This window comes from Camelus bactrianus, chromosome 25, assembly GCF_048773025.1.
Source record: "Camelus bactrianus isolate YW-2024 breed Bactrian camel chromosome 25, ASM4877302v1, whole genome shotgun sequence".
Classification (NCBI taxonomy): domain Eukaryota; kingdom Metazoa; phylum Chordata; class Mammalia; order Artiodactyla; family Camelidae; genus Camelus; species Camelus bactrianus.
Window position 1 is genome coordinate 38,604,271 of NC_133563.1, and position 10,222 is coordinate 38,614,492.

The 10,222-nt window shown below is 63.8% G+C and overlaps 1 protein-coding gene across 2 annotated transcripts; it reads right to left on the minus strand.

The window, feature by feature from the left end:
- Positions 1 to 344: 344 nt before the first annotated feature.
- DGAT1 (diacylglycerol O-acyltransferase 1) lies at positions 345 to 9,881 on the minus strand. Of its 2 annotated transcripts, XM_074352869.1 has the most exons (17): positions 9,598 to 9,879; positions 5,159 to 5,246; positions 3,094 to 3,134; positions 2,904 to 2,989; positions 2,768 to 2,820; positions 2,441 to 2,546; positions 2,186 to 2,299; positions 2,005 to 2,079; positions 1,809 to 1,912; positions 1,682 to 1,720; positions 1,545 to 1,586; positions 1,426 to 1,470; positions 1,239 to 1,351; positions 1,083 to 1,148; positions 916 to 1,003; positions 767 to 829; positions 345 to 668 (listed from the first exon to the last, which is right to left on the minus strand). In XM_074352869.1, the coding sequence occupies exons 1-17, from the start codon at positions 9,783 to 9,785 to the stop codon at positions 513 to 515; spliced, it is 1,467 nt and encodes a 488-aa protein (XP_074208970.1). In that variant the 5' UTR covers positions 9,786 to 9,879; the 3' UTR covers positions 345 to 512. The 2 variants fall into 2 exon arrangements, with proteins under 2 accessions (XP_074208970.1, XP_074208971.1); XM_074352870.1 differs by lacking the exon at positions 2,441 to 2,546 and having other exon boundaries at positions 2,186 to 2,252; positions 9,598 to 9,881.
- Positions 9,882 to 10,222: the final 341 nt, after the last annotated feature.

Here is a 10,222-nt window from a genome sequence, read left to right on the forward strand (position 1 = left end):
GGAGTAACAGGCAGCAGCAGGATGTCTGACCACAGAGCTTCCTGAGGCAGTAAGGGTGCCACCCTGGCGCCAGGGTGTGTGCCGGTGCAGGGGTCTGCCTGGCTTGCAGTGCCTGCTCCCTGCACCCCACCCACAGCACCAAGCCACTGCCCTCTCCTGGCAGCTCCTACCTCATGGGCCCTGGGGAGGTTGAGGGGACCCAGAAACCCCCTCCCACAGTACAGCTGGAGGGAAGAGGGCCTGTCTCCTGGCACCTGAGAACAGCGGCCCCCAGAGTCCTGTGGGGCCCCACGTGGCACAGCCCCGCCTCCCAGCAGCCCTTTCCCCCAGCTGAATGAGGGGAGTCCCTCTGGATAGCACTTTATTGACACCTTCGGACCCTTGGGCAGGATCAGCAGTTTCCAGAGCACAGGCATTCCCCCCACCACCCGCGCTGGCCTGTGCCCAGGGGGCAGCAGTGCCCAGCCAGGCCCCTGTCCCAGCACACATGCCCTTGGGGGCGCAGCTCAGGCTCAGGCCCCGGCCACTGGGGCCTCGTGGTTGAGCACGTAGTAGTCGTGAACGTACATGAGCACGGCCACCGGCTGCCCGATGATGAGCGTCAGCCACACAGCTGCATTGCCGTAGTTGCCCCAGAAGAAGCGGCTCACTATCCAGGCTAGCGGGATCTGGGGACACAGGGGCCCATCAGCAGCCACAGTGACCACAGGGTTGGTTCCCAGGTGTGGGGAAGAGGGCTGGCTGGGAGGCTGCATCGGGTGCTCACCTGAGCCATCATGCCCGTGAAGGCCCAGAGGCGGAACATGCGCAGAGGGATGCTCACCAGGTACTGGGGTGGGGGCGAGAGGGGCATCAGCTGAGCCCTCAGCCACACCCACCCAAGGGCAGGACAGGATGCACCCGCAGAGCACTGACCTCGTGGAAGAAGGCTGAGGCCAGGAACACGCACGTCCTGGCCAGCCACTTGCTACTGCCCCGCCGGAGCATGGGCTTGTAGAAATGTCTGCAGGAGGAGGAGGTGGGATGGGCGCCCAGGCCACGGGCCGCCGGGCCGCCCGCCCGCTGCATGTGCCCACACCCACCTGAGGCACCACTTGTGAACAGGGATGTTCCAGTTCTCCCAGAAGTAGGTGACAGACTCAGAGTTCCTGGTGTGGAGACAGCAGCAGGTGATCAGACTGCACCAGGACCCTCCAACCCAGCCCCCAGCCCCCAGCCCCACACCCAAGGCCACCCACCACCAGTCCCGGTAGAACTCCCGGTCTCCAAACCGCATGAGCTCAGCCACAGCATTCAGGCAGGAGTGGAAGAGCCAGTAGAAGAAGATGAGCCAGATGAGGTGGTTGGGGACCTGGGGGGTCATTTGCCAAGTTCCAGAACACCCCTACCCGCCCCCACAGGCTCCCCGACCGCCAGGCTGCTCACCGCCAGCTTCAGGAGGCGCTCAACGATGCGCGAGTAGTCCATATCCTGTGGAGATGGGGCTCAGCGGGCTCCTTGGCCCCGCCTCGCAAACCCCCCTCCCCGAGAGCCTGGCCACTCACCTTAAAGGGTTTCATGGAGTTCTGGATGGTGGGGACCATCCACTGCAAAGGAGGGCAGAGTGTAATAACCTCGCTGGCCACCCTGGGACCCCCCCACCCCAACCCCGGTGCAGCACAGCCCCACCCAGTTTGCATACCTGCTGGATCAACCCCACTTGGAGCTGGGTAAGGAACAGCTGGAGAAGAAAGCAGAGGACAGCAGTCTCAATCCCCTGGTGCCCAGCAGCCCCCGGACCCCGCAAGGCCCCCAGCCTCCAGCCTCACCATCTCAAGGAGCCGCCGCAGCAGGAAGCGCTTTCGGACGCGAGGGGAGCGGGGAAAGTTGAGTTCGTAACACAAAGTAGGAGCAAAGAGGAAGTAGTACAGATCTGGAACAGGAGGGGCAGGGCTAGCATGGCAGAGGCCTAGCCCCTGCGTCCCCCCACCCACCCTCCAGGTCTAGCCCCTGCGGGGTCCTCACCGCGGTAGGTCAGATTGTCTGGGTAGCTCACAGTGCCCTGGGCAGCTCCCCCGTTGGCCTTTTTACTGGCAGAAGCTAAGAGCAAGCAGCAGAGTTGGGGCACGTGAGACTGGTGCCGCCCAGCTCCAGCCCCATGGCAGGTGGCAGCCCCAGGGGACCCCAGCCCTAGGCAGCCCCTCACCGGCCTTGGCCTTGGCCCTAGCCCTGCGCTCTCGGCACCACAGGTTGACGTCCCGGTAGGAGAACAGCTTGAGGAAGAGGATGGTGTACACTATCAGAGCCAGCACGGAGCCCACTGCAGGAGAGGCAAGCTCAGGCCACGCCCTCCCACACTGCCCATAGGAGAGCCTCGGCCACAGGGCAGCCCCTGTGGCTAGCCTAGGTCTCTCCTACGGGCCCCAGAGACAGGCTGGGACAGGGAGAGATGGGGGCCCACCTGGAGTGATGGACTCAAGCAGGAAGGCCACAGCCGCCGGGAAGCAGAGAATGGTGGCCAAGTTGACCACGTGCAGCAGCAGCCCTGCCTGCTCCGTCAGGGCACCCTGGGGTGGGGGGGTGGGCAGAGCGCTCAACCAGGGCCCCCACTCCCTGGACAGACGGTCTCCCTGGGAAAGGGCCACCGGGCCTGGTGCAACTCCTCCCAGGAAAGCCACGCACAGCCTGAAGCCCGGAAACGTAGTGGGGTGGGCTAGTGCCCCACCACAAGCCTGGACCGGTGAGGAGCAGACCTCCTTGCAGGGCAAGACGTGAGAACACTGCTTACCACAGCCAGGCGCTTCTCCACCTGGAACGCAGCCACAGCAAAGATGTTGGCCACTGAGGACAGAAGCACCACAGGGCAAATTCAGGCCTGGGTCAGCCCTGACCCCTCCTGAGGCCCTCCTGGGCACCCAGCTCACCAATAACCAGGCACAGAGCAGGCCAGCGGTAGGGGTCCTTCAGGAACAGAGACACCACCTGGAGGGGGTCCACCAGGACGCCGTACCTGGGGGCGGGGGCGGATCAGGGGGATGAGGGGCTGAGCGTGTGAGGGACGGGGCCTGACTAGCAGTGGGTGCGGTGTGGCCAGGGCCCTGGGGAGACACTCACTTGATGAGGTTCTCTAGAAATAACCGAGCATTGCTCAAGATCTGCAAGAGAGAGAACGGAACAGCCCTGTCAGCCCTGGCCTAGGAGCCCCCATCCAGCGGGTCAGGGCAGCAGCCTCCATCCTGCAGGCCCTGCCCGGTCTGACCTCCGGCCAAGCTCCCAGACTCCTGTGCACCAGTGCAGGGACCAGAGGTCCCTCAGCACTGCCCCCAGCGTGCCCACAAGAGGGAGCTAGCCCAACATCAGGCACCTCCCGGACACCTGTGTCTGCAGTGGCAACAGAAAGGGACCCGCTGTCCAGCAGCGCTCCCCTGCTCTGCTGAGCTGGTGGTGGCCCCAAGCCCAGCCAGGCCAGGTGAAGCTGCCCCCGTGCCCAGAGCCCCACCCTCCAGCCAGTCCTTGCAGTGCCCAGCTGTGTGGCGGGTGCTGTACCAGGGTGTCCACGCCGTGTGGGGTGGCAGGAAGAAGATGGCCAGGGTCCTGAGGGGCCAGGGGATCTGTGCCTGCAGCACCACCTGTCCCCAGACCTCTGCCTCGCCTCAGGTGTTCTTGCAGCACCCCAAACCCAGGCCTTGGCCCCAAAGCTCCCAAGGACGGAGCCCCATAAAAACAAGCTCCTGGCTCTAGCCTGGGGCTGGCTGCTTGGCCTCCCTCTGCAGTGACAGGGAACCCCTCTTCCACCCCACAAGGCAGAGGCCCTGTGCAGAGGTCACAGAAGGTTCTGTGCAAAAGGGATGCTTTTCCCGGGAACACTGGTGGGGTCCCTTACCTGGAAGGTTTCACGAGGAGATGACAAGCTCAGAGAGGCACGGGCACCCTGCCATGCCCTCCCAGCTGAATGCCAGACCCACCAGCTTACCAAGACACGTGGTTTCACTCTGTCACCCCACCTGGTAGTGGCCTGTCCTGAGAGCCCACAGCAGGCAAAAGCTGGAGCTGCTAATGGGCAGGACCCACCTGGAGGCCCCAGCAGCACAGGGAACACACAGGCAGCCCCGCGCTCTGGACGCACGGCTCCTGCAGGGAAGGTGTGGCAGAGGCACCAGAAGCAGGGGAAAGGCTTTGGGGCTGTACCAGGTGGGCCCAAGGGGTTGCAGGAGAACAGCCCAGGCTGCTGGGGGCCCGCCTCTTTACAAACAGTCTAGGCCAGGAATGGCCCCCCGAGAGGCCAAGGATACATCATTGCCTGGGGGCCGGCCAGCACCTGGCCCGCTCTCCCCTTGCCCAGATGTCCTTCACCCACCAGGCTGCACAGCGCCCTGGGGAACCGCCCAGGGGCCACAGACAGGGAGGAGATGGGGAGCCCCTCATACCTGCACTGCCAAGGGAGACACACCCAAGACAGATGCAGACACGTCAGTGTGAGGGTCAAAGGCCTCGGGCCACATCAGCCCTGAGTGCTGGGGGCCAGGCCCAGGCAGGCCCTTGCCCCCTGCCCCGCCCTGAAAGCTGCCTCTTTGAGTCCTGGACTCCAGCTGCTTCTGGGCCAGGGCTGCTGGCCCCAGAGGCAGTGGTCTCAGCCAGGTCACAGAGTGAGGCAGACACAGGGTCCCCTCAAAACAGCTTTCTGAGGCTAAGGAAGAGGGGCCAGGGGCCTGCAGAGCTGTGGGCAGCCTGGGGCTACCGGGCTGAGCCCAGAAGCATGTTCTCACCCCTGGCTCCCCTCAGTCGGGGCCTGCCGGGGGCTCCACGCCCACTATGGCTATTTGGAACAGCAGAGGAAACTCAAGCCCAGAGCACTCCCCCAGGAGCCCATCCACTCCTTCCTGCTCCCCTACGCCCTCCCAGCCAAGCCCCTGGAGGGACTCCTGTGCCCCACAGCACAAAGGCTCCCAGACCAGCCTCTGCAGACCTCTCCCGGGATTCTACAAAGACAGGGTTTGAGTGCATACCCTACGGGAGCCCCAGTATACGACCACTGCAGGGCCCGTCACTGCAGTCTCTCCCCACCAGCCCAGTGCCCCACTCACCCCGCCACACACGCTCTGGCCCCCCTGCCCCCAGGGACAGAGCCCGTGCCCCACTTGGCTGCAGGGACACCTGCCCAAGATACCACCCTACTTACCAGCATCACCACGCACCAATTCAGGATGCCACGGTAGTTGCTGAAGCCACTGTCGGAGCTGAACAAAGAATCCTGCAGGCGGTGGCACCTGGAAAGCGGGGTAGGGTGGGGAGGGACCTTTATGAGCAGGTACCAGCGCAGACCCAGGCAGTGAGGACCGCAGGCAAGGGCAAAAGCAGGCCCACGGCTCCAAGCCCTGCACACACTGAGAGCCTGGCCTCCCCTAGCCCCTTAGGGGTCGGCCTCAGGGCCCAGGGCGGAGCCAACCTCAGCCCCTCCCTCTCACACATCCTGGCCCAGCAGTGGTGACCCTACCTCAACCCTCTCTTCTGCCCACACATCCTTCTCCCCATTTATAGCCAGAGAGGGGCCACCCCCAGCCAAGTGCTCAGGAGCACTCAGAGGCCTGCCGCTCCAGGCAGCTGGCAGGGACAGGCCACAGACAGGACCTAGCACATCAGGCCTGGAGTACCCCAGGCCAGGAGCCAGCCTGGCTCCCCAGTTGCCTCCAGCTGCTGCCACACACGCTGGCTATGGTGTGGTGATGGGCCAACAGGAAGAGTCCACCCCAGGGATCTGGGGGCCTACCTGGCAATGCTGGACAGAATGGAAGGGAGGGCAAATCTGCCTTCTCAGATGGCTCACCCACCTCCTCCCCATGCTGGTCCAAGTTGGCACAAGGACCCATGCCAAGGGCCAGCTGAGCACCTGGCCTGACATGCACCTTCCTGGGGGCAGGAGCCCAGCCCTCATGTGGCCTCCGATTGTTTCTGAAAAATGATAGCCTGTCCCAGTTCAACCACGGCAGTTAGCACTGTGTTCCTGCCTGGGCTGAGGGGCCAGCGGGAGCCCACCCAGGGCCTAGGCACCTGATGGCAGGGAGTCTACAGCAGAAGCAGGGAGAAGCCTGCCCACCGTGAGAGCTCCCACTCCATGCTGGGGCTGGGGGACACAGAAGCTGACCCTCACACCTCTGCCTCCTCAAGGCAGAGGTGGAGGAGGGGCCACAGCAAGGCAAGGCCAGGCCCAGACCTGGCGGCCAGTTCACAGGGGGCAGCCCCGCCTCACCCCAACTGCCATGCCACCAGGAGACCTCCACAGCATTGAGCAAGGCCTCTGGTTTTGTAAGAGGAGAGGCCAGGGCCTCCCCTTCCCTCCTGTGGACACATATCCGCCTCCAGATAGCTGGGGCACTGCGCAGATGCCCTCTCCGGTGGCCCTGCCTCAGTGGCATGCCCGGCTATGGTTGCGGTCAGCACTCGGTCGGCCCCAGCCAGGCGGTGAGGGGCTGGGGAGGACTCCTCACTCTGCAACCAGGACAGTGCCAACAGCCTGGCCTTCCCAGGCCCGCCTGCACCTGGCCCGCCCACCACTTCCAGTCACAGGCCTGTGCTGCCTTGAGCCCCGCTTCCAGGTCTGTCCTGGGCCGCACAGTGAGGCTGCAATCTCCACCCGAGGCCGTCTTCCTGAGTCTCTGCGCCTGCCTCTCTGCGAGCGGGCAGGGGAACACTTTCTGGGCCTGTCCACTGCATGGGCCCATCCGGCCCTGTCCCCCAAGTTCAAGCCCATTCACTTTCACTGGAACCATCCCCCAAAGCCGCCTCATGCCACAACCTGCCAGCCACCCATCTGCCCATTAACACGCCCAGAGGACTGTTTCACAACAGTGTGACCCCTGCTCCCTTTGGGCCACCAAGAAGACCACGCTGACTTTATTTGCAGCAGTCGCTAAGATGAAAACAGAGGTGGGGAAAGAGTGGTGTTTTTGAAATCTGACTATCAATAACATTATAACAATAAATAATATTAAAAGCTTTTCCAAATCCCCGCTGTCAGGCTTCCAAGGCCTTCCTCAAGGCACCCTCACCTACTCCCCAGGGCCCTCCATAGGCCCTCTGACCATCCCCAACCAAGGCAGCTCCCTGCCTCCACAAGTCAGAGGCCCCAACCCCAGGAAGGAAGCCCACCATCTACCAATACCCACGGAGGTCCAGCAGCTGCAGTGGACCAGAGGGCAGACAGGCATGGCTGGCATGGAAGGTGAGACCTGGCCACCATGCCCAGAGCTGTCTTTGTCACCCTCTCCTCTACTACAGGGGCTGGCCACACCTTTGTACCCTCCAGCAGTCCCACACCTGCTCCCCAGTTCCAGCCAGCCAGCAGGGCCACTGTAACTCATCACACGTCACTTCACTCAGCCCTCGCATCAGCACCGGGAAGCGGGCACACAGGGAAACTGAGGCTCACAGAGGTTCAAAGCTTTCCCAGAGTCACAGCCCCAAATGTGGACCACACCTGGGGACCACATGGTCCAGGTCCAGAGCCAAGCAGAACAAAGAGGGGCAGGGTGCCAGCTGGGGCCTCCCAGCTGCCACCTCCTGGGCACTTCCTACAGCCAGCCTCTAGACCAAGCCCCGGAGTGCAAGGTGGTTGGGTGGGCTCCCCACACCCTCAGACCCTGCTGGAGAGAGAGAAACAGAGGACAGTCCAGAAACAAACACCCTGAGAGAGCCTGGAGTGCCTGTGAACCAAGGGCGGGAGGGCGCAGCAGGCATTCTGGGCACCGAGGTGTGTGGTACATCTGGAAGGGTTGAGCCACGAGGCAGAGCAAAAGAGGTGCCCTCTCTTTCCTGCTCCACAGCCACACCTGCCCCAGGCCGGAAGGAACAAGCTCACGCCCAGAGCCTCCCCCGCCTGCCCAGGCCCAGGTGAGCAGGAAGTTTGAAGGGGAGGAAGGAGGAAGAGGGAGCAATGGCAACAAGCAGGGAGGAGGGAAGGCAGGTGAGAGGAGGAGGCCCGGAGGAGGGGCATCAGAGGCCAAATCCCAGGAAGGCAGTCAGAGCCAGGCCTGGCCCTGCCCCAGGAGCCCCTGAACTGTGTGGCATCTGGGTTTGAAGGACAAACACACATCACCGGCATTCCCCAGAGATCAGCGTGGGGGGCGGGGGGGTACACTGCAGTGGACCCTCCCTGTCATCTACTGTTTCTCCTCCCAAAGGTCCATCCCTCAGAGGTGGCAGACAGGGATCCCACTCCCTCAGCCCAACTAGCAGGAGTACATGACAGGCTCTGGACCCCTGGCTGTGTAGGGCAAGAAAGTAAGTGACTGCCCATCCCAACTCACACAGAAGGACCCCGATTACCACCCTCCAGGGGGGAGATCATGCCAGCCACGCCCCTGCCTCCTGGGGAGGATAACTCAAGGGTCAGCAAAGGGCATTCCTGTTCTTCGCAGCCTCCCTCAGTACCACCTCAAGCCCACAGGAAGCAAGCACCCCCTCAGCAGAACCAGCCCCCTCCCGCATGGTACCGTCACGAACTCTGTGCCTGAACTTTGCTCACACTGTTCAGTGCTGAGATTATCTTATCTACCAGGTGAACTGTGAGCACCCCAAGGGCAGGGACAGTGCCTACCCCCTCCCCACAGTGCCCAGTGAAGAAAACCTCAGTTCTTGTTTACTGAGAGAGCAAATTCTTACCAGCCAACTGACCTGTGGCCCACTTCCTCCTTGAAAACCTCTAGCCCGAGAGCTGTTCCCAAAGCCAAAGTCCCTGAGGGCCCCTTGGCCAGGGTGAAGGCGAGTGGAGGGGTCTGGACATGGAGGATGGCAAAGGGATGGCTTGGAGCCAGCTTGCGGGACTGAGCCAAGGGCCAGGTGGGCCAGGTCCTCCCCGTCAGCCACAGCTGGCTCCCCCCGCCCCCTCCTGTCAGTCTTTCAGCCAAGCAAGGCGCCCACCTGTGGGTGTGCCCATTTCAAACCCATCTCCTGTACCCCAACCAGGGGTGAGAGTCCTCATACAGGACTCAGCTCTGTCCCTACAGCAAGCACTTGGGCTGGTAATATAAGCAGGACCCCAGGCCAGCCAGTCACTGGGGGACAGATGAGGGGCCCCCATGAAGACCATTTTCGGGAGAGTCGGAGGGATGAGAAAGCCTCCTGCGCTGCCCCCTGCCCCTGTCCTCAGGCAGTCCCACTCCCCGGCTGGCCCACCCTCCTCTGGGAACCTTCTCTACCCTCAAGGCACCCCTCAGAGCCCTCAGGAGGGACCTCCTTCATCACAGACTGCCAGATCCCACCCATCTCCTTCCAGGAAGAGGACTCTGCATGGCTGCAACCAGCCCACCTAGGGCGGCAGGCTCACCCTGGGAATGAGCGTCACCCACCTAAGGATGGGCAGAGGGAGGGGCATCTGGAAGCTGGGCTGCGGACAGCTCCTCTCGATACCTCCATCTGGGTGACCCTTGGCAGGAGACCATCCACCCCTAAAGCCTCAGTTTCCCCGCGGGGGTCCAAAAGGGAACACCTGTCTATACGAAGTCTGAGAGCCAGGCTCTCGGAATCGGAGACCGCGCGGCTGCGGACACGCCCCGGGGACCAGGGAAGGTTGCGGGGACCCTGGGTCAAGGGTCAAAGGTTAGGGGTCAGGCGCATCGCTACCTCAGATCCCAGGGGCCACTGCCCACGTCGACGTCTCCGTCCTTGTCCTTGTCCGGGGCCGGCGAGTCCCCCCAGGCGCCCACGTCCCTCACCTCTTCCGCCGCCGCGGGCCCGCTGCCGCCCTGGCTCGAGGGCCGCGACCCCGGCCTCCGTCGCCGGGGGCCGCCCGAGCCGCCGCGGTCGCCCATGGCCTCAGCCAGCACCCTGCCGCGGCCGAGTCGCGGCCTGCCGGACTCAGCGCCCGAGACCTGCGGCCCCGCCTCCGGACCCTCGGCCGACGGCCGCCACCGCCCCCTGCCGGCCGCCGTAGCCCGCGCGCTAGCCCGCGCCGCCAATCAGCGCGCGCCCTCTAGGTTAGGCGGCAGCGCGCGGCAGCGTCACTCCCCCAGCCGCTAACTGGCCCGAGGGCCGGGCACGTGTCCATTTGTAGTCCGCGGGCGCGCGGGGGACTCTGGGAGTTGTGGTCGCCTGGCGCGAGCCGGAGAGGGGATGCGAGCCGAGGCAGCTTCCTAGCAGCCGCCCGCCTCCCCTGACTGCTGCCTGCCCCTTGTCCCACTCTATAAACACAGAGTTTCGTCACTTAGCCCAGGCGCGAGTGTGGGGATGTGGGTTATTTATGAAATGC

Coding starts and splice junctions, on each gene's coding strand:
- DGAT1 (XM_074352869.1), bottom strand. CDS start 9,785: ATGGGCGACCGCGGCGGCTCGGGCGGCCCCCGGCGACGGAGGCCGGGG. Junction 2,080..2,185: donor TAGGGCCAAGGCCAAGGCCG/GTGAGGGGCTGC, acceptor GCTTGCTCTTAG/CTTCTGCCAGTAAAAAGGCC. Junction 1,721..1,808: donor TGCGGCGGCTCCTTGAGATG/GTGAGGCTGGAG, acceptor TTTCTTCTCCAG/CTGTTCCTTACCCAGCTCCA.